This window comes from Sinohyriopsis cumingii, chromosome 7 (genome assembly GCF_028554795.1).
Source record: "Sinohyriopsis cumingii isolate HCF-2022 chromosome 7, ASM2855479v2, whole genome shotgun sequence".
In the NCBI taxonomy this organism is placed as follows: Eukaryota; Metazoa; Mollusca; class Bivalvia; order Unionida; family Unionidae; genus Sinohyriopsis; species Sinohyriopsis cumingii.
In genome coordinates, this window is record NC_142967.1 from 130,624,130 (window position 1) to 130,649,390 (window position 25,261).

At 35.5% G+C, this 25,261-nt stretch overlaps 1 protein-coding gene across 4 annotated transcripts in view; it reads right to left on the reverse strand.

Annotated features, from left to right (window-relative positions):
- Positions 1–19,097: 19,097 nt before the first annotated feature.
- LOC149796134 (adhesion G protein-coupled receptor G2-like) overlaps positions 19,098–25,261 on the reverse strand; it is a 201,031-nt gene continuing 194,867 nt past the window's right edge. For all 4 annotated transcript variants that reach the window (XM_089966048.1, XM_089966047.1, XM_089966050.1 and 1 more), the window contains one exon: positions 19,098–24,631. In XM_089966048.1, coding sequence (XP_089822174.1) covers positions 23,878–24,631 — 754 coding nt within the window. In that variant the 3' untranslated portion in view covers positions 19,098–23,877. The remainder of the gene's footprint in view (positions 24,632–25,261) is intronic.

Consider the following 25,261-nt stretch of genomic DNA (forward strand, 5'->3'; position numbering starts at 1 on the left):
CACATCGGCGCGTTTTTTTTTGGTCTTTGTTTCGATGAGAGATCTTCCGTAAATATCAACCATTATTTGATAGGAAACTGTTTAAATCGACCCATGGTATACTCGTGCACGATTTTGTGAGGTGAAATCTTTGATTTCGAGATCGCATCAAGAACATTTAATACTTCACGGCCACATATCGGAGGATCGGTCAGTGTTTGTGTTGGTAATGTTGAATACCAAACTTTCCCTGTCAGGGGGATGTTTTTTGTATATCGGAGAAATTCAACTGGCGGTGCTAACCCATACGAATCAAAATAGATAATTCCACGTGGATCGATCGCGTAAGCAACCCAGTGAGTTCCTGGACCATCGCTGTTATCAAGATTAATAATTCCGGTTTCTGGATTATTCGGTTGTTGTGGCAATTGATCTCGCATAAAGACGCCTCTGAAATGTTTTATATTTAATTGTTTAACAGCATCAAGCAAATCAAAATTTGACACCGGTGTGAAAACACTTAGGACCGTTTTGGGTACCATGATGGCGGTGTTCCTGGGAGTCTTAGCCCTCGTCCCTTTTTTGTATCCTTTTCCTGTGGCTTTCTTTAGTGCCATTCCAGCAGCGGTTCCAACAGCTCCTAACGCGGCGGCTTTAGCAACAGCTGGGGCAGCAGCAGCTATCAACGCTGGTATTGCCGCGAGAAGAGGAAATATACCGCCGGTTTTAACCATGTCCTTGACCACGGCTGGAGAGAAATCAAGTCGAACTCCAGTCGCTGCTTGTTTTGCTTTATTAAAATGTTTTAGTTGGATTTTAGTCAACGATAACTTGTTTGAACCGCCAGTAATCTGATCATTTTTTAGTGTTATTGTTGTCCCACATGTGCTCGCGTTTTTCGATTGTAATTTCTTGGCCTGACCAGGAGTCAGAGTGACATTAACGTGACTATGACATTTCTTATAACTTTGCGATTGATCTAATTGCATTACTTTTAGCAATGCTACATGTTTTCCACTGGTGCATCAGCGAATGTCATTCGGCCGCCAGCACCTTCAAGCAACATTGCTTTATCGGAAAGTATGACCGCGATTGCTCTGTAATTAGCTATAGCTCCTACGTCTCTATTCACGGTAGCCCGAAAGTGTATATCAACGACAGACTGTCTGGTTAAATCAAGATGCTCTAACGAGAAGTAATAGATTGGATAATGAAAGATAAAATCCAATTGTGATATTTGCAAACCAGTATCGATATTTAGATCACCCGCTAGATATTTCGTCAAGCGTTGATATGCACGTGCAACATGATTATTACCAAAATCTAACAGTATGTTCTCAGATGGTTCTTGATGCTCGTTTATTCTCAGAGAAACGTCAGTGATACCAAGTTGATCAAATATCATATGCGAACGTGTTTCATTACCCACTCGTGCAACATCCTGAAAAGCAATAAAAATATGTCGCGGCGCGGAAACCCCCTGCTGTGATGCTATATGCCATGTGAATAAACCGTTGTTGGTATTTTGAATACTATCTGTGGTTGTTGTAAGCCACGATAACAACACTTTACCGCCTTGATCCATAAAAGAAAGCAGTCGCTGTTCTTCAGTAATTGCAGGAGTCATTACCGGCATCCACAGTGATAGTTTTGTTATGTTTACCTTACCAGCGTCACCTAGGGGTCGCCATATAGCATCATTGTCGTTGGCTTTTCTAACAAGCACGACTGTATGTTTTGCTCAAAGAAAACCTTTCTGGCATCTCTGCAAAATCCAAAGATGTGCGACAGCGGAATGGCACATGAAAAATTTCTACGATTACCTTTCAACATTTGTCTGCGTGCAGCGAAACCTAAATTAAATTCTGCATTAGCACCGTGAACCACCGGATTCACATCAACGTCGGCATTGCCGGCAAAGTTTTGTGGTCGTCTAAAATTGTACTGATCACTGTTAGGATGATTAGAAGTGTCCTTGGCAAACATCATTGATGGACCAGATGATCTTGTATAATCATCAGAATATCTTGCTACACCAATTATTGTTGTAGCAACATCGACATCCTTCTGAATCGATTCGATATTTTTTCCATCAATCATGTAGATAGCACTATCAAACAAGGCCATAATTCCGTTATTGACAAAACCGATTTTAACATTGGGTCCGTATTCTGTGTCATCGGTTTTATAATTTCACCTTCTACTTCAATAAATGCTTCAGCGGGCAGGAAATATCTACTTGTATCTTGAACCTGAAGTTCAATTCGTCCTCGTTTATTTGGTTCTCGTGCGTCATAAGAATAATACTGATAATCACGCACTGATTCATTTTTAAGAACGGTTCGTCTATGTCGAATGCTGGGTCGGATTCCCGTTTAAACATTTTATTATAAAAGTTATCGTCTAAAACGAAGACCACTTCCCGCCACCAAACTTGTGTCTATTTGTTCAGGATTTATCCTTTGATTTATCAGCGCTGCTAGTTTTTGATTTGCGGCTTCATTTATTACTTTACTAACATTTGCAGGCATATCTGCGGTGGCTGGTAATTTTACCGGCGAACCTCTTTGAGGTGGACCCCCTTGGGTTCTGCGTATTAATCGCGTTAGTCTGTCCTTGATTGCCAGGAATGCTTTACTGGCAGCGCTACCAACAGCGCCAGTAGCTTTATCTTTGATAACGTCAATGGCTTTCATCGATAATTGTTTTGCGATCGGTATTGCTTTAGGTGCCATCTTCGCGAATAAACCCCGAACAACATCGCCGAGTCCGTTTCCATATGTCATCCTGTATACGGGTACTCGTGAATTTTACCACCCTGACCATGACTGGTCTACGAAGAGAATTGTGTACGATAATTTTATTTAATTAGTTATTTATTTAACTAGTCGCTGTAGTAGTCACCGTCCGCGAGCTCATCAATAAGTTCTCGGTAGATGTGAGCATCCATGATACCGCCGCGAAATAATCGCTGACAGATATCAGCTGCTTCATTAATTATTTCTGGTGAGTTATTTCCGGCACGCCTTCCTCCTAAGAGAACTTCTAACCGCGATACGTCATTGATAATATTGTTAGGGCAGGGAATAAAATCACCTCCCAAACCACTTCCAGTAGCGTCGGTATCAAATATATCGTAAAACTCTTCTTCTTCATCTGGATGCTCCAATGGCGGTGAAGGTTCCTGCATTTTTTGTTTCAGTTTTCGCTTTTGTTCTTTTTCTTTTCGCTTTTGTTCTTTTTCTTTTTGTTTTTGTTCTTTTTCTTTTCGCTTTTGTTCTTTTTCCTGCTCTCTTTGTTCTTTTTGTTTTTGTTTTTGTTCTTTTTCTTGCTGTCTTTGTTCTTGCTTTTTTTCTTTTAATGTTTTATCATAACTTTCTGCCCCTTCTAAATAAATCTTATAACCAACATCTTCCTTGTCTATATAATCAACATCTTGATTGATTTGAAACAACCAATCTCTCCATGTATCACTACTTACTTTAACGTATCCGGGTTTCAAAAATTGATTTCTGGAAGAAAAACGTTCGACAGCAAACTCACCAAACTTGGCTTTGTCCTGTCTAGTTTTCATTTTATATTTTTTAATTTCCTGTATACCCTCTTCAGTAAATTTCTCCCTAAAATCGATTACTTTCTTTTCTTTTTTGGGGGTTTCACCAACAGCACCTTCAAGTATTTCTTCTCCTTCATCTTCAAGTTGTGGTTGAGCTGCAGCTATATCCGTTGAAAGATCTCATAAAGTTTTTTTGTTTGTTTGGTTCTTCTAGCAATTTTTTCAGTCTGCTCAGCGGTTTGTTTTAGAACTGGAAGAATACCCTTTTCATCTCCCAATAAAGCTCTTTCAGTGATCGCCGCAGCTTTTTCAGTAGCTGTTGTAACGGGTTTAAATAATTCTTCTGGACCTGTCGTAAATTCAACTTGTGCTTGTTGCCGCGCTTGTAATTTTTGTCTTACACTATCTCGTACAGGAAGACATTTTTTTATTGCTTCTAGTCGCTTTCGAGCTAGTCTGGCGGAATGTGCTTCTCCAATGTTAGCCATTATTGTTAACTTAAATTTTTAATTCACATTAGCAGAGACAGGCGACTACAGGCAAACTCTGCCAGGGACTTTCACAGAAACACTAGTGTTTCAGCAGCAGAGAAAGTGACGACGCCACCGAGTGTTTTCGCGAGATACCCCTGTGCTAACAGAAATAGTTGTATAGGTAGATATTTTGATGAGATAACACTTCAAGTCAGCAGAGAAAGCCTATTTTGTCATGTTTTTCTGACTAGAAGGGTTTATTTTGTGAAAAATAATATCTCTATCTAAAATGTTCTCGATAGAAGGCTCTGTTAAGCGAAATAACTTGTGGGATTCACTTTCTCTGCTGCTGCTCATCCTCTGAAGTCCGGCAATAAACTCTCTCTCTCTCGATCGATCGATCGATCGATTGATCCCTAAACCCCGTTACCTGAGCCTGATCCCTAACCCCGTTACATCAGCCAAAAGGTCTTCTGAATGCCGTCAAAGCCATCCAGGGAAATACAAAACCTGAGTGGTCTGATTCGCTAGGCATTTTAAATCGCTTAGACAACGCACCTCTTCTGTTCGCTTGAGTTCGAGTGTCAGCCTGACCAGTGTGGGTATGTGAGAAAGCTTGCCAGTAGCTTCCAGTGCAGTGTGTTGGTAGTTTTTCCTGGTTTCTTCCTCTACCAAAAATACTGGTCGTCTGGTATAGCCTATCATATGCTGAAAAATCAAGCAAACATCCACTTTATTACCTAGATATTTTTATTATCACCGGAACAGTTTGCTTCGTCCCGGAAAGAAAAAATATGAAAACACAAACCGCAAGGTGCGACACAAATTATGGGATTTTTGCCCGTTTTGTGTCAGCATTATATATTAGTATCATGTGTTACTGGTTGCATTTAGAAAAACATTTGTCGTTATCCACTTAAGATACCAGGTATTCCGGTAGATTGCCAAACGTTTACATCACAATTTTCTTTTCATGTTTCCAAAATGAACGTTGTGAGACACTTTACAAAATTTAATTGGGAATTTTGCATTGTTTTTCTTACTTGATTAAAAGCATTCGTAAAACAAAAATGAACATATCTTTAAATAAATCCTGCTTTTTATATCAAGTTGACCATAGCAAAGTGCAAAATTAAATATAACCGACCTGAAAGTGTTTATTCCTTTTAATCCAAGATTATTAACGGATATAGAAACTTAAATAATACCCTCTCTTGTATGACAACTAGATCATGTCAAAGGACTTTAGACATCGTGTATTGTTTAGACTATATGCGTGGGTCAAATACAAGTGATATTGTATGGTGATGCAACGAAAAATATTGGTAGAGATTAAATCTTTATTGCCCGAGTTGTTTCTGCCAATACCCTTTTGATTTGTCCAACACTATAATATCAGTGGTATCACACAAGAGAATATGGTCTACCTGATTTATTGCATTACAGCGGCTTTCTTTCCACTGGTCGCACGTCTCTCCTTATTGCACCTCTCGAATGATTACCTGAAAGCTACTTGGCACCCTCGCCGCTAAGTAAGCGTCTCCGCTATCTGGCAATTTACTATCCCGTTTTGGATATTATCCCTCGCCGTACACCTTAATGGACAGATCGGTGTGTTGAATGTAACAAATTAAATTAAAACAAATGGAGTGTGTGTGATTTTGATTTTTAATGTAGCTTTAACAATTTCTCAGTCATATCGCTACGATGTCAGTGTGGCAGTTTATAGTGATGACTAGCACTGGGGCATGTAGCATGATGTCCCACCCATAACATTATCCTGATACCAGGCCGACCAGTCCTAATACTAACCTCTTAATGCTGAGCACCAAGCAGGGCAGCTGTTAGTACCATTTTTATAAGTCTTTGATATGACTCGGCCGGGGATCGAACCCACGACCTTCTGCATCCGAGGCGGACGCCTTAGCCACTAGGCCACCGGAGCGGTCTCAAACACACGGCACGAATACTTTACTTTTATAACTTGCTAAGGTCAGTTTAATATATCTCTTGAATGTGATTGAAACTAAGTACAACTCTTTGTAAAACAAATGTGGTATCATGTGTGTTTGAAAAACATAAACTTTCTCATGCTTATTGCAGCACCTCCGTTGTGAAATCTTCACTTTTTGAGGTGCACGATTTTGCATGTTATTAAGGTCTTGAATTTCGGAGGTAAGTAAATCTTGTATCTAGTTCGAAATCTCATAATACCTCAATATAAGCCATTGGTTTTTGTAAAAGATGTGAACTTATCAAGTGTGCCAGAAAGGGTGAAATAAAGTTGATTTACTCACGTGACAGTAATCGTTGGTCAACTAACTCGTCAAAATATTGTATACATATGCAATGACCATTGTAGACGTCTTCTCAGATGAAGTCGATCTAATTTTGTTTCAAGTTTTGAACTCTTTCATAAGAACATTCCAAAATCGGCAGTGACATTAATTGCATTACTTATTTGTCTCCAGTAAATGATCTTGCTGAAAGGACTGATAAAAGAAATTACTCCATAGGAAATACTTTGGAAATGTAGCAAGTTTGCAATAATGATTTTGGAGAGAGAAACTTTGTTTTACTGGTCTCAACTGGTTATTATTCACAAAATAAATTCTTTCATGTGGGATACGTGTTCCAAACTGGGCTATGACATCGTAGCTAGAACTCGACACATATATATTGTTGGTGTTCTCAACTACTTTAAGGCGAAAAGAAACCCAGTCAGCTCAGTAAATCTGTGCCACTAAAGGAACACTGCCTTGACAATGTGAAATTTGAACAATCATTTATAAATATACCTGTCAAACGGAGAAATTATTTGCTTGATTAATGTTAAAATGGGTCAGTGTTGCATCTTGTCACAGGGCAGTTTTAGTCTAGAGTTCTCTGGAGTGATTCCTAACATGGTTTGTTTCGTCTGTTACTCGAATAGATTATCTTTCTCTGTTCCAAATGTTATACGATTTGATATTTACTTCAGCGGTTTTAATGAAGCTTGATACATGAAACGACGTGTGAATGCAAAAAAGAAAACAAACTATGAAAGAAAAAACGCATATCCCAATGAAAGAATGAATTAAGTAAGAAAAAATGGAGAATGAACTATCAGGGTCGAAAAAGGAAGGTGGGGAGAAGATGAAATGAATTGTTTGTTTTACATTTGTTTTCATTTCTCTGACACCACCTTATCCGAAACGTATAATAGATTTTCTGTGGAAAATCTCGTACCAATCGACACCAATATTTATCTGACACCATGTAATTGTCTGTGATCCCAAATGCAATATGTTAAAACATCTAGGTTAATCTATCTAAACTTCCACCTTTGACCCCTGATTTCTTGGCTGCAGCATCTTGCATAGGTCTATTATGTCGGATGACTCTAACTGAAAGCATCACAGTCGTTAATGACCCAAATATTCCGATTTACCAACCGGAACATCTCACAGGGCCACAATCTGTGCCTAAAATGTTTACCCTTAATCATTTAGACACCGATCTATGGGAACTACTCATTGGATCGGACTATCTAAACTCAAGCCAATCACCCGTGATCTCAAACAGGTTCTTAAACCATAACCAGGCCTACTCATAAGCTCGATTCTTCGCAGCTGATATCATTCGTCCTTGGTCCTATATATATATACTCGTGGATCACTACCATGCCCTCAGCAATACTTGATGTCAAACCTATGAATCAACATATTACCATTTTGGTCGTCAATATATTTCATGCTCAGTCCTACGGGAGGATGGGTCCACTTCACCTTGATGCAGCCCACCAAACAGCTAGTAGTTATTTATTCGATATATGTTCAGATATTGATAACTCATTTTTCTTTATAAAGGTGTAAAACGCAGAAATTCGAGATTTTGGCGTGAAGGAAACTCGCCAACAACGGACAAGAACGATAAAATATTGTAAAGAGAAAACCAAGGTAAAGAATTCTCATATAATTGATAAACTAACTAAAATCCACAAACCTGCCCACACAAACCCTTTTTCTCTTTAATCTTAGGTAATTTCAACAAATTCTTTTGGCTTTTATTGTGTCCTGCCACCCATTCAAAACAATGTGGTCTGATTTTATTGCTAAATCCAGTAGTTACTATAATATTGTTTATGTATACATTAGATAAGTGACTTGCCAGTGCTACAAAAATTCTCTGCATGTTTAGCTGTATCAGACTTGATATTACCAGTCAATATCTGAATGTATAAGGAACAAAAACTCAGTCAAAGTTATCGTTCTAAAGGTAGAAATGTTAAAAGGAATAATTATGGATACACCATTATATCGCTGATCGCTTGAATTGAAAATGCACCCTTCTAGTCATGCGTCCAACTATAGTGTACCAATATTTCCTAGTGTATAGCAAAGTACGAGGGTGTGTCAGACAAACATTGCATAAAAAAGCGCCATAACGTAAAGAATACATTTAAATTATTATCTTGTTGTTAAAATTTTCACATGTATCTTGCAAATTGTCACCTGTCTCTAGTATGTATTCATGAACGTATTATTCCCCAAACAGCTTAAAAAATCCACCTTACGGCAAAATCTTCTTGCAAAATAATTAAAGAAAGCTTGGTAATTTAGAAAGTTATGGAGGGGATTGGCTTTCAGATAACCGAAATTAAGTGACTATCGACCGTGATTCTTGCAACAGCACCACGATTAAAGATCAAAATTCCTTCACGAACCAATCGGAAGGAAACTGCACATAATGGTTGAGACTGAAAAAAATCGCAGACGCATCACAGCTGCTATCGCCGCCGATGCAGCTGAATAGGTTCGTCAACGCGCCGAAAATCCGTAATATATATTTCATAAACCTATTGGTGATTTTGAAGATTATTACGCGAATTTTGAACCCGCATACAAAAGAAGCAAAGATTAAAAAAAGAAAACTTGAAAGATGCATCCCAGAATTGTATAAACTTTACACCTACAGAGCTAAGGTGGACATTGATGTCGGCGTACATTTTGATTAAACAGCTATGTCGTACGTCATCAGACAAGGGAGGGTTAACAATTGCAAGTCATGGGTTCACAGCGGTGTCCATATGATCTTAAACCCCAAGGACGCAGAGAATATCAATGAAGAACTTGACAGAGGTGTTAAAAAGATTCTCGAGACGTTGAAAATATGTATCACTCCAGGATCTGGGTGGACTCTTGACAACTGTGTTAAAGTTTAATTACATGCTGCTCCAAATTTAATCATTCCGTGCGTCTAATGATATTGAAACACTAAAGTATGCTATGACGTGGTCAGCGAGAAATGTAAGAAATGATGACAATCGATGTTTCCAATGGGCGGTCCTCTACAGGTTACTAAGACTATCCTTAAAAGGTTTGAAGAACTTAATCCCACAATCGCTCTTAATCTGTTCGCTTGGAACAAAAATATGATGCGATTATGCTATTGCCACCTGTACAAAGCAAACATTTATATGGGTGCAACCATGTTGACCTACTCTTGCTAAGCAATCATGTAGTACCTAACAGACGCTTGACGACAATAACTTTTCCTGCAATAGACTTAATGAACAAACACGACGCAATAGCATAAAACACACTAAAATTCAACTGTACAGCGGAGAATTAAAGTCAGGTACATCATCTACGCGGTCTTCGAATGCTTAAATGTTCCAGTTGACACTCATGAGTTTTCAACAAAAAGATTCCAAATTGCCGAGCAAATTCATTGCTTGTTTTGTTATATTTTTATTTATATGTGATAGCGCGACTGATATGCCAATATTGTACAGCGCCTCAAACAAGGTAGATATGTTCATCAAATCGTTAGAGATCACAGGGAAAAAGATACGGCATCATCTTGCCTTGGATTCTTTCTAACAAACTTTCATTGAACCTTCATTGCCATCAGTGTTATTATTCAACACTAACGCGTGAAAATATAGGCGTCAGAGACAAATTGCATGCAGGCAATATCTGGGAATTATGTACCTGGGCACGGATGTTTTGCTGTTGAGGTTTAGCACGATACAGCTATACGGTTTTATGAACTTGATCCTAGACGCTACTTTTCTTACGCAGGAATGGCTTGGGGTCCATATTTAGCAAAAACAATGGTTGAGTTGGAGTTGTTGACAAAGATCAACATCTGTATATTTAAAATGGGATATGAGGTGTACTGAAACACGAATAACTTATACGAAGAACAATGATATAGCCGGTACGGGGTTTTACGAGGAATAGAGATCACCGACAAATCCACCCTGGTTGCATTCTCCGTTCATTATGTCTTACCAGCAATGACTCAACCAAGAAAAGAAAAGTCTCGACTGCTATTCAACCGACACATCTGATCGTGTTATAGGTTTTGGGCGAAAACAGGAACTATCGTTTATGTCACAACTTTGTGACTTAATCATTATAGTTCTAGTTGACATTATGCTAGGATCAAGAAAGCACATTTGCCAGCGACTTAAAGATTACACCGGGAGATATTTTCTATGATTGTATGATAGTTGTATCAGTAAAAATAACGAATCATTGGTTAGAAATGAGAGGTCGTGATGAAACTGAAGAATGCAAGATTGTCGAGCAGTTATACATGTGATGGACACGCAAATATAATTTAGTGGAATAGCAGCTGCGAGATGAAACAACACTACTCTTGAAATTCAAACGCTTATGTGTGGTTGTAGATGCTATTTGCAAATTCACCTCCGCACTAACTATTGGTCTTGGTGTTGCTTTATTTCTAACCACAGCAAATTTCATAGATACACCTATCTTATTTGTTGTTAAAGATGTGTCGATAGCAGCCGGTGTTACAGACAGTCCTGGTAAAATAATCTAGTTACTGCTGCATTCGCGAATACGTGTCTATTCAGAACGTGTCAGAGCTGCACAAATTTCTCACATGATTAGTATACTGTACTTGATGGCTATCGAGGATAAAACAAATACCATTGAAGAGTTCGAAACCCTATAGACGTAAGTGAAAAGTCACTGATGACTTGCTGAAGAGATACGGAACTGAAGTATTGTCAAACCCAAAACAGGTGATTGATTTACAGGCAGTTAAAATAGATTAACTTTTTGTCAGTCTATATCGATTTGTGGCTCACCGTTTACGAAAGCAGAGTTTGCTTTGCAAAATCTTTTACGCAAGCAAGGAATATCCAATGTGTTTGCAAGAATGACACTGCGTGTATAAAGGCGAATTTGTTTCCACCTGCTCTGGTTGTGTCACTGTTGTATTTCAAAAAATTTAGTAATTATGATTCGTAAAAATTAGTAAAGGCTACATTGCTTTCCTGTAGTGTTAGAATTATTTCTACTTCAAATTTTTCAACTACGAATATGTTACCTAAGTGTTAGCCAAATCGCATGCACTTGCGTGTTGCACGCAAGTAAATATTTTTAAATTTATCGGGTATAGAAGGCGGTGACCTATATCAGATGTGGTAATCTAGATCTCCCATTATGACACTACTCCATCTCTTATCGAATATACTGTCATATTGCCGAAATCATATGCTTAACATTATATGGCAGAAAATACAAGAAGGAAGAAAAAGCTAAATAAAACACTAACACGTACACGCAAGATCATTATTATCTTTTGTATAAATATGTTACTTTCATTTTTTGTTTAAAATAGTAATTGCTTGGTCGAGAGTATTTTAAGAAACTAATGTAAAAGATAAATATGCTAAATTATATCCTAAATTGTTTTAAACTTTAAGAATTACTTTTGTCGATGCATTAAAAGGGCATATTCATCGGTAGTATTAACTGCGTCGTTACAGAATGGAAAGAATTCACGAAAGTCAAAGATAGTGATATAAGTTCAACGTTTTTGGAGTCGATCCAGAGAACACGAAATATTTTAACTTCACTCATCAAATATTTTCTATCCGATAAAAAATGTAGATATCATTTCAATCTTTGTAGCAAATTTTTGAATGCTTCAATCTATTTCGTTTATTTACGAACTGTTTTGACAAGGCTTTGCCTACGCTCGCTTTCTAAGGAGTTTCATAGAGCTAACAACGTCAATTACAAAACTGGTACTTGATGGCTTTTAAGACATGCCACAAGACACACTATAGCAACCACCTAGCAACCTGTTTACGGATGACTGTATTGGATACCTGAAGAAACTGTTATGATTATGAACAACACCTCTCAACAAAGTTCAGCTTTTATACATATATTTACGTAAATATTTATCAACTATGATACGTCAAAGGACTCATGCAAGAAGTGTTGATCAGATTAAGCTCTCCATATTAGTTTCTCATATGCAATAATCTATTGTGACAAAACATTACGGCTTCTGTCAGTTTCTTCGGCTTCAAATGGTATGCCATATTGACTGCAGGCATACAAATATGTTTTGGATAATTTGTATCGTGGTATTAAATATCAAATTTTCCAATCGTATTGAGTAGACGAAATATTACAATCAAATTAATCCAGATAATTTACAACATTTCGATAAACTTTATATTGCTCTATCAAATCACCACTTTTACCAATATGCAGTACATTTCTCAAATATGCAATAATGAGAGACGCTCTGGTCGATGCGTATATAAGTGATCGCGCTGACCTGATTTGTTTTGCTTTTCTTAATAATGTTTTTATCATGTCTTTAATCATTAAATATTCATATCTTATCTGTATCGAAGATATATTTAAAAATGATCAATCCAGCTATTCTACTATATCTAGATGTCGTTGTTATTGAATTCTTAACTCACTTTAATTAATATTCAAGACATTATTCAAATGTGTTAACAAAGAGAAGCTATCTGGACACTCCGTATTTAACTGGTAGCACTAAAGTCTTGTAGATCTTTTGATCATGCCAGTAATTATCAAATCATTCAATCTAATATATACAGGCGAAGTATTGGAATCAAATTTAATTCAGCTATTTGACAAGATCTTCAAAGTCGTGATATCGAACTCTCCAAGTCTCTACTTCGGCCAATATTTATTTTAAATGTGGTAGCCAGGGGAGGCTACCTGACCAGTTATTTTCATATTGGTAAGCAATAGTTGTTTACCTTGTCATAGAAACTGTTAACTTGCACATAACAGCTATTGACAATAAAGAACAATTTTTAGTTGAGAACAATTTAACAAAACAAATTGTTTTCTTCAAATTCATATTCGATATCGTAGAGAATATTTCAAACAAAAGATAGCAAATAAAATATCGGCTGGTCTTGGTTTGCAAAACAAAATTTGCGAAAGATCATCTGTTAGTTTCTACAATCTGTGAATCTTTCTCTGTCTAAAGATTTGTGTGGCAATGTAGTTGTTTGTGTAACAATACGTTTGTCCACTTTTTTTTTATTAACAAAAGTCCCACCTCCACCTATATACCAGCAGCTATAAATCAGTACGAAATTCCACGGGACCGCTAGAAAGTCTTGTCCCGGGCAACGTCCGTCACGTAAATCAGCTAAGTTTGTCTCAGATGATCTTTGCTGCAATAATGGTTGGAAAGGCTGCAGTAAACAAAATGCATAATTTCATAGTTGCCTGATATCGTTATTCTTTTTAAATAAATGTCTGCCATTTTCAATAACTTAATTATTTTCTATAAGAAATATGGTAAATTTTCAATATTATGTTTAACGAGGTGATAACATTAAACAAATACACAAGCGTTGTTCTTTACTCTCTTTGTCTTACTAATATTTAGACATGCTTTTCTGGGGTCCGATGATACGTTAAATAATATGCAGCTTAAACATACATTTCACTCAGTGAAAATCTTTCCAAGTAACACTGCCATAATATTTCCGTTATGGAACATTTGCTCAAATAATATTTTAGCCTAAGCTGTCAACTCTAAGATGATTTGTCTTTTGTGATGAAAGGATCGACGTTTAATCAGATAACTGTTTTTAATATCAGTAAGATAAGTTAAGAAAATATGGCCTTAATAATCATAAACATTTACGTGTGCAATGCAACAATAAAATTATTATAATTATTATTATTATCATTATTATTATTATTATTATTATTATTAATTATATGGAGACCCCGTGTTGCCAAGTGGTCTAAAGCGCTCGCCTTTACCAATTACTGCCATCTCACTTCTGACCGCGTGGGTTCTAGTCTCGGGCTCAGCCAATGTGGTTATGTGAGAAAGCTGTTAGTAGTTTCCAGTGGGTCGGTAGTTCTTATCGGGATTTCCCAGGGTTCTTCCTCCACCATTGTACAGCCAAAACAAACAACAACAAGAACAATAATATGAATGATATCCTGTTACATAAGTAATGGGTATTCATTACACATAGAACACATAAGTTTGAGTGTGCTTCCCTACTCTTAATACTATTATTGTCCAAATAAGAAGCACTTTAAATCACCAATAAAGAGTCCAAAGAAATGTTTTTCCTATGGAAAAAATAACTAAGTACAACATAAAATACGTCTGCAGACTTACATCAGGAACATAAAAAGTGTGAATGACTCCAGAAATCGGAATGAAACAAATTACTTAATTTTCTCCTTATATACACCGTATATTGCGACTGTAGTTCGCAATAGATCCCATGTGACAACATACACGTTGATTTACGACAAATTACGTATATGTACATGGCCTCGCACAACCAATGGAAGTGCAATGAATTCTTCTTGAAACTTCCATATCCCATATGTCACTGCAATAATACAGTATAGGCGCTATTTTAAGTCTTAATATACGATTATTATTATTATTAATTGTTAACACGTACGTAAACATGTATTTATAGATCCTACGTAATTTGATTTTTTTAAAGAGCCAAATTATGCACACGATTTATAATAATAAAAAAACATGCTACACAGTTTCGACCATGAATACAAATTACGAAAATTAAATAAAATCATATACAAGAAGTTACAGAAATTTTAGATATGCATATATATTGTAGCGATTTTCCTCTGCATTCTAAGCCGGCTATTTTGATAAGTATCCAATGTTTGAGCCCATTGAACGCACATGTAATTTGCTCCAAGATGAATTTGCAATAATTGGTATACGAGATGAATATCCCGAGCCATGTTTGCCACAGAGAAGTTGCCAAGTCCGACAAATCAGACGAAATCATGTCATATCAACTACAACATTTTATGGATCTGGTTCGTGGCTAGATTATAAGTCCCCTATCGAGGCATGCGCCCACATTAATGGTTGTAAAAGCAAGCACAAATGCCTTTACCTCGCATTTTCTCTTCTCGGAAATGCGCTAAGCGTCCTACGAAACCTAAAGAATCAATGTTGAGAGTTAATATCATCTTTCAATGGCATTTGAGGAACTATTTCACCGCCCTAACAAACAGAATTGTATAGAGCGCAGCTGATAGAGAGAAGACAAAGAGCTGGCGAAATGCTTCCTGACCATGGCAAAGTGTCAGAGACTTGTTTTCTGAGCCTATTTAACAGCCACAGGTGATTTAGCTGAAGTTCTTGCCAAATAAACTTTTATTGGTAGATTCAGATATGCGCCTTCGCATTCAACAGGTGCGACCAAAATGTTTTAATGATGACATACACCAAGACGTTGAACTGGAAAAACAACGCATTGATGATCAAAGTTGCTACCATCGTCAATTAATTACCGGTGAAAAAGCACGGAAAGAAATATCAGAATCAGCGGCGAAGGAACATATGGCGCTGCACGCAGATTGTGAAAGCGCTGAAGCCAGCGCTAAGATATTCATCAAAACCGACACTGGGGAAAGAGAAAACAACCGGCGTCACCAAGCTCGAGTCCAATCTGTAGATACCGAGGCAGGAATGTATGTTACTGCCAGAATCCAAGGTCTTGATACCAAGTTTTAATTGATACTGGAGCGACCGTATTAGTTGCATTACAACGAACGTGTGATTGTAAAGGCCTTTCTCAAATTATCATTCATGGGACATTTAACAGCACAGTCAAACTCATTTTCTATATCTACACAAAAATGGTACAGTCTTTCAACATCGGGAATATTTTGAAGCCTACTTGTATTTGCCATTATGGGAAAAGTTACATTTCTGAATATGCATAGCCAGCTAGCGTTGTATAAAGAGTTCAAAAAATCTATATTGACAACTAAGATAATTTATGATCTTGTTATAGAATCGCAATATATCCAATGAATTTAAATCTCCGTTTAGTTCTTGATGAAAAATATCTTTACAAGGTTGTTTGAATATAATAAAAACGAGTTTCTCATTACCCAAACCTTGCATAACCCAATCTTCGCTCATTCCATATGAAAACAAAAGATTCTTAAATTTATTTGCCAACGGTCACACTGTTTTCCCTACGTCAATTGTAGTTTATAACTTTTATTTGGGAATTTAGCATCAGTTGTTTTTAATAATTTTAACCAATGCTTTAGAAATAATTTATATCTTACTTCTTGCATTAGCATTATGCCTTACCGTTCTAAACAAAAGCGTTCGGAGTGTATTTGTAATACCAACAATATATTTACAAAATGACCTATGTTTTATGGAAACCCCAGACTTTCGACCCATAATTCAAACTGGCGTTATTTTAGTATCAAATATTTGGAATAGTATGTTTGTAGACAGTATAACAAACCAGGTAAATCTAGTCTTCAGACAATAAATTGCCTTTGCCGCTTATGCTACTAGCGGTTTTTGCTAGATATACCATGACTTTTAAGAAAAGAATACACAACCAAGATATTTTCGGAAAGAAAACTATAATTTTATTTTTTTAATCTTTAATTTACAGATACTGTAGTATTCTATAAGTTTATTTAGATTTTTTTTAAAGTTGAATGGCAGTTTCGGCAAAGGCAACCAAGTCATCTGCAATCAACATTGTAAACAAATTAGCAAATTCTATTCCTACACCCTTATTGTGCGTCTTTAAATCATTTAGAAATAATGAATATGAAATAGGTGATAAAACACATCCTTGCCGATCCCTAGTAGCGCAATTAACTATTTCTCTCATGGTGTTTGGCGTTTTCACACAAGCTTTGACATTTGCATAAATGGCTTACAGCATTGTAAGCATTTTAATGCTATGTTTTCATTTATTAATTAATGATAAGGTAAGTTTCTGTCAATACGGTCAAATGCTTTTTCATAATCAACAAAAAGAGCATAACACATACCTCTATGCTTCCTGAAATGTTTACATATCAAGGTGCTTAGGGTAAATGTATTACCTACAGAGGAATATCCACGTCTAAAACCAGCTTGTGCGTCACATCAAATGTCAATTTTTTTAACTAGTTAGCTAGTCTTTCATTTACAATGGAGGTAAATATTATGCCAAGGACAGGAAAAGGCTTATAATTTCAGGCATATTTATATTACACTTTTTGTGAATGTGTGCCATGACAGCCGGGCTTGTAGACATAAGAAGAGAGAAAGTAAAAGTGATAATTCTGCAATCCTAAAGTAAGTGGAAGGAAGGGAGGATTAAAAACGGCATAACAAATATATAGCTTGAAAAAATACATTATATCAATACAAAACAATAGAATAAGAGAAAGATGAATCTGGGCAAACAATTCACTAATCAGCTTTTGTAGATTTATGCACAAGATCATAATTCAAGTCCAATAAAAACTAGCTGACATGTGTGGAAGATTTGATAACCCCAAACTGACTTAAGTTCCGTTAAAACATTGGAGGATTCTGTTTTTCATGTAACATTAAGACCATGACTATTCAGTTTTTGACACAACAGGCTGTGTATTCCGCAATGTGTATTCCGCATACTTATTACGAGACATTGATCCATCTACCTACGTTGTAACCAACCACAATTTTCGGGTGTGTTATATTTCTTCACTTTGGGGAGGAGAACAGGGATATCATCGTTGAACAACGTTTTTTCTTCTCGTGTCTTTTTCTTCCGTCTTGGTGGCCCGCTGTTTTCAACAAAATGCATATGTATCATTTAAGATTTCCATTTTCGTATGGCTGTTTTTGTGTCTGTTGTAAGTGTTTGGTTTGCTAAAGGAACCATTATGTCCCAATAATGATAAGACTAGTTTAGACTAGTTTTTCACTGGACCTCTAGGGGTCTAGTTCATGTGAAAATACATTTTTTTCCGCATATGTTGTATCTGTTACAAAAGAAATACATTGAACAGTATCAAATTATCTACCGTGATCCTTGGTCGGACGGTCAAACTGTGGATGGTAAGTGATTGCATAACTAAAAAGTTATAATAGAAAGTGAAATATTTATTGGAGAACTTGAGTGCTATTCGAACAATTCGAGGAATCAATATGTACCACTCTGCTTTTCGATGACTTAATTATTGGACAGGGATTACTTATAACAGGCTAATAATTGAAATTAGTAGAATTACTTCATGTATTGGGTAATTTCATTGTAATAAAACGCCATCACATACTCAAGGTCAGCTGTTAATATTTCGAAAAGAACTATTCATTGAACAACCCTTTACTGTTAAAATAATTCGGCAAAAACAATACCACATGTACAATATGAATATAGCGGCCATAAGGATTTACTAGTCGAACACGTAATTCTTCTTTAGATTTTTTTTAAATATTAAATTTGCACGTGTTTAATATTCTTTTAATCTTTGGTTTTGTCTATTGTATATTATGCTCAGGTCGTATATGTCATAAATTATTGTTGGAAATTGCGCTAATATAATCCTCGTCTCTTGAACCCGTGCATAGTTTGACGTATATGTATTGATTATGTCCAGTTTTCTGTGATACTTTATGATGTACTGTGATGAGATGCGAAACGTTGCAGTTTCGATATTCATATTCACTCATTCATGTTAAACACCTCATTTTATGCACAACACTTGGTTCGATGTAACTTATGCAGCACTGACAAGTGGTTTATCGGTCTATCGTGTTAAGTTTTTGTCTACAGCTTCATCTCTAATTAATATTTTGGTTTCGTTCATCATTCAGATATATACTAATTTTCAAATTAACTAATTGTATTCCACCATAAATATTCCTGTGCAAGCGTCACATACTGAATGAATTTTTAAGTGTTGTTTTGCCATATAACGATGCAATGTTATTCTGTGTAACTGACTTTTGAATAAAAAAATAAAATCTAATATTTTACAAAAATCTTTATTTTACGATTAATAACCAAAACTACAAGTCATGGTACAACAAGACTAGAGAAGAATCGAACAAACACTCATATTTATTTGGGTTATTTGTGGAAATAGAAACCAAATTACATACAGGACGTGCATTTCACATATTGTTCGATAGTGTTTAGTCCTCATTGATAATGAACTGAATTGTGATTCCAGTCCTTTGTATGAGTGAACGCTTTTTCACACACACACACACACACACTATATATATATATATATATATATATATATATATATATATATATATATATATATATATATATACACACACATACACACACACAAATGTCACAATCACTTTCAAAATAACTAAGAATGAAATCAGCTGGAGACAGAACTTAACTCATTATAGTTCCTAAGTATCGTTGCGTTGGAACTTTGAGGATCGTTTTAGTCGCAAACTGCAGCAACCTACATGTCTACATGATTACCTTAATAAACATTCTGATATTTAGAGCGTTTTGTATTTATGTTTGTTGCGTGAAATAGATTATATTATTGCATGCTCATGCTTGTTTCTAAATGTGGATCTAAAGAACTTCGAAATTTATCCTGACTTTTATTATTTAGAGTTCATCGAGTAAACGATATAACTGCAGACTCTAACAAAAAACAATTGTTGTACCATGCGATTTGTATTGCTGTGAAGTACTAACATCTTAATTAACCAGTTTCGTTTACAGTGTATGCTATTTTTCTCAGTCCGACACTATTGTCAGTATAGATTATTTCGTGTCGAAATATTTTATCTACATGAATTAACCGTGGTCTTATTTCATAGCTTTAAATAGGATTTAGACTAGACTTGCTTGTCTGAAATGTCATCACATTTGGAGTGACTCTTGTCGGATTAATCTTTTCGCATCTACGCAGGTTGTTGTTTTAAAGAATTTTCGCACCAGGCATACGCTTCTCTAGTTTCGACCAGCATTCTTAATATTACATTACAAAGGTACTGAATATTCCTTGCCAAGAATATACTTCTTTAGATTATAAATTTAACATCAGAAACTTGGTCTTCAATTAACTATGAAACAGATAATGATATCCATTTTTGTATGCAATAAACAAATACGTCAGCGAGAATATCCAACTTTGTAAGCAATAAACTGCGATGTCAGAGTGGATATTCACTTTTGCATGCAATAAACTAAGATCTCGGCGGAGATTTCAAACTTTTTTAAACCCTGGAGGAAATGAATACACGTGTCTTTAATAGTAGCCTACCATCATCTTACATAAAAGTTTTTTTTTAAATGTTTATCCTAAATGTGTGTATATTTAACAGTTTAAATGCACTTATATATTGTATTATTTCATTTTTACCACCGGGCATTTATTTTAACATCAGTACTATACTTTTAATTGCACAGTCTTATGACCGCTCCGGTGGCCTAGTGGTTAGAGCGTCCGCCTCGGATGCGGAAGGTTGTGGGTTCGATCCCCAGCCGAGTCATGCCAAAGATAAAAATGGTACTAACAGCTGCCTCTCTTGGCGCTCAGCATTAAGATGTTAGTGTTAGGACTGGTCTGCCTGGTGTCAGAATAATGTGACTGGGTGGGACATGATGCTACATGTCTGCGGCATGCTAGACATGACTATAAACAGCCACACTGCAGACATCGTAGCGATATGACTGAAAAATTGTTAAAGCTACGTTAAAATTCCAAATCACACAATATTGTGTATACATCGATTTCAGTACTGGCTGCTTTTAAATATACTTTCTACTCCATCAAATGATAATTAGATATTCTGCGATTATGACAAGAAAATATCCGTTTGGTAACCAAGTTATGCATGAAACAAGCATAAAAGTCTATTGTACCTTCCTATGAAACAAGTGATAAGGTTCTGAAAGCTGTAAAAAGGGACGCTGAAGAGATGAACCCCCAATAAACTATTTAACCTTCCCTGATACAAAATCTTCACCAATTGTTCACCAAACTGAAATCTGTAGATTTATGAGCCTGATAATTATCCGATCCTGCTTCATTTTAAACCAAATGATGTAATGTAAAAATTCAAAACATATTGTGCAATAATATTAAAAGCTGATATTGCTTAAATAATAATCGATCCAATTATATTGATCCATTTGTTTAAATGAAGGTCAACAATATTACACAATGACTGCGAATTTAAGCATCTGTTTAGTGTTTTACCATGCGCACTCAATGATATAGAGTCTATCGAGTATGGGAAAAAGATAGGACCCAATGCAGTACATCTTTAAATAATTCTAAAAAATAGCTTTCAAATTAAAGAGTGTGGTTAAACCAGTACTTTTCTGCACCAAAGTTGATAGTAAATATATAAATATACATTACATGCATTTTACATACACTGTTCATGAAGATAACCACGATACTACTTCCATAACACAACATTAAAATATGTACAATGGATTTATCAACAGCATATGCACTAAATATCCACGAAGTTCCTGGACTAATCATTGCTCCTTAGCAACAGCAGGAAAGATTACCATTGTCTATAATAATAAAAAACTTAGGGTCATTATTAAACTCAACTACAACAATCACTACTGTTAAAAGATAATTGAAGAAAGATTTATGAAATCAAAGTAATTGAAACATTATTTAATGTCAAGCTTAAACTGTACATAGCGAGAGCAAACTCGAACTGCATTTTGGGTAATAAGATCAAGCTTAGAAGTACATAGAGCTACTTTTATCGGCGTAATATATTGGAGTTATTACATTCTTTCTGTACGCAGTTTCTGTTGTGGAAATTCATATCTTTCGAGATGAGAGTGCATTATCCAGGTCACCAAACAATGTTATATAGAAAGTATGACGGCTACTGTAAGAACGATTACAGAATTACATGTGATTAACAAAGGAATAATACATGAACTTCCTCTTTAAATGCGGTTATAATGAAACACTGCAGTTGCAAGCAATGCTATTCTAGTGTTTACCTTTACAAATGTTTATGTTCTTTAAACACATTTTTTTAATTTGTGTTGCTAAAACGTACTAGCGTTTTGTAGTTGTGAGGCTCCAAATGATGCAATTAAAAATGACTTACAAACTCCAGCCTTTTCCATAAAAATAAAATGAGTACTTATTGGCTATGACATACTGTGCACCATCAAAGATAAACTCTTTATTAATCAGTGTCACGTGATCCAAGATTAATGGGTATTTGAACTCCTAATTACATATACTTGAATAAGTTTTGAGCCAGAAATAAAAAGTCCCCATACTGACTTTGAGTTTTATATTATTTTATAACCAGAAGATTATTTTTTGTGAAAAATAATAATACTGCTAACGGAAAATGTAGTCTAATAGATGAAGCGTGACTAAATTAAACTTTCGCTGATAATGGCGTAACCCCACCCCCACAAAAAGACCCAAGAATAACAACTAAATTAACATCTCTGAAGAAAATACACTCTTAAAAATAAAACAAGACAGCATTAAATGATGGGGCATCCCGAAAGAAACTGTTTCTAGACCAGGATTTTATCATATCCATATAGGATTTTAGGAATGGGATATTTCATGGAACTCTGATAAGGTATGTGCATTGTGTATGTCATTTCAATGAACTCTGCGCAAAGGTATGTGCATCGGGTGTGTCATTTCATTGAACTCTGAAAATTATGTGCATCGGGTATGTCAAAAGTTTATAACTTTTCAGCTAGTTACTTAATATACATGTAGATGTATGCTTCGTTTTGATGATAATATTAACCTTTAAATTACAAATAATAATAGTTTACACATATACATACAACGACAAGTACAATAATAAGTTTAGACATACACATGCAAGGACAAGCACAAATAATAATAGTTTAGACATACACATACAACGACAAGTACTGTAAGTATACACATACACATACAACGACAAGTACAATAATAAGTTTATATATATATACACATACAAGAAGTAAAAATAATAATAGTTTATACATACACATACAAGTACAATAATAAGTTTAGACATACACATACAACGACAAGTACTGTAAGTTTACACATACACATACAACGACAAGTACAATAATAAGTTTATATATACACATACAAGAAATAAAAATAATAATAGTTTATACATACACATACAAGTACAATAGTAAGTTTAGACATACACATACAACGACAAGTACTGTAAGTATACACATACACATACAACGACAAGTACAATAATAAGTTTATATATATACACATACAAGAAGTAAAAATAATAATAGTTTATACATACACATACAAGTACAATAATAAGTTTAGACATACACATACAACGACAAGTACTGTAAGTTTACACATACACATACAACGACAAGTACAATAATAAGTTTATATATACACATACAAGAAATAAAAATAATAATAGTTTATACATACACATACAAGTACAATAGTAAGTTTAGACATACACATACAAGCACAAAAATATTAGTTTATGCATATACATACGACGAAAAGTACAAATAATAATACTAGCGTAACCATACACATACAACGACAAGTACATTTCAAATTTAGCACACAAAGTATACAAACATATATGAAAAGTTTTCAGCAATAAATGCATGTCAGTGAATCTAATATTTATAATTGCATATGCGAATATATCGCAAATGCTTAAGGACAAACATGGTCAGGCTGCTGTTTTTGCTTTGTTTTCTTTTTCCAGTCTTTTGCAGTTCATACTAAACAATATTGCCCATTCAAACGTTCGCGCAACTGGTCACAATTTCGTGTATTCATCCCTGTCACTTTTAATGCCTGATGATCGCCTGCTATTAATTATGCTGACACCATTCACTGCATGGTTGCCGTTGGCACCGTAGATGGTTGAAATTCCACCGTTTCTGCTATTGTCTGTGCCATTGTATCTATGGAAATCATCAAAATAAGAATGCAGATCTTTGGAAGGTTTCCTGGAAATTCTGTGATGCTCTATTTGTTGTCCACTGTGAACGATATTTTGGCTTCTTTGTTTTCCAACACTGTTGTTGTACAGATTTGTCTTCTGAGTTTCATTTATACTTCCACTGAGTCTACTCTCTCCTCGAGATGAAGAGGAGTCGGAAACGAAGGATTTGATTGGGCCCTTGCGCCTCTTAAATTTACCAGTTTTAATGAGAAGGACCCATGACATACGAACTTCTGGATTAAAGAAGCATCTAAACACAAAAATAAGAAATCCTTGTAATGAATTTAAAATTGTGAACACATAGTTGATAACAATTTTAGCTTCATTTATCGCAAGGGGACCGAAAACCCAAGTTATGCCCAGTAAAACCATAACTGTAAAAGCTCCTCTAATCTGGGCTGTGGTAAGTGTGTCCTTGCTGCTTCCAACTTGACCTTTGAACTTTGGTTTCAGTATGACTCTAGAAACCATGATGAAAACAACGAGATTGGCCAAAAGTATCAAACACGCTGGTCCCAGCAATCCCGCGTAGAATGCGATGGTATTTGAGTGTGACAGGAAACACCTACAAGATATATATATATATATATATATATCTATATATATATATATATATATATATATATATATATATATATATATATATATGTGTGTGTGTGTGTATTAGAGTTGAAAAGAACAATGTCATGGATTTTCGAAGTATCATGTTAAATTATAAAAATTAGTTAATATACAGTATATATATATATATATATATATATATATATATATATATATATATATATATATATATATATATATATATATAACAAGTATTACGAGATGCTGCTATTTCCTGTGCAACATGGTGGGTTCCAAAACGAATGTGCAGAAGGAGGGATAAAATCAAACGCAATGTTTCTCCTTTTTTACACAAGGCATCTGAATACCATGGATTCCCGTAATGTGCCGAAGTAAAGGTCGTGTCCCGATTCGTGACCCGGTCCTTCAGTATGTTTTACAAAGGAATGCAAAGAATACGGCATGGAGATAATCGGAACTTGAGTAATTGCGGCCTCTATCTACAAGACCTGTCCTTATTATACAAACGGTTGCAAGTTCCCCATTTGATAAAAGCCATGTGCGATAAAGCGTTCTTGTCAACAGGTTAGAAACGTTTCACATCTAAAGGGTACTAGAAAATCTTATTTTACTC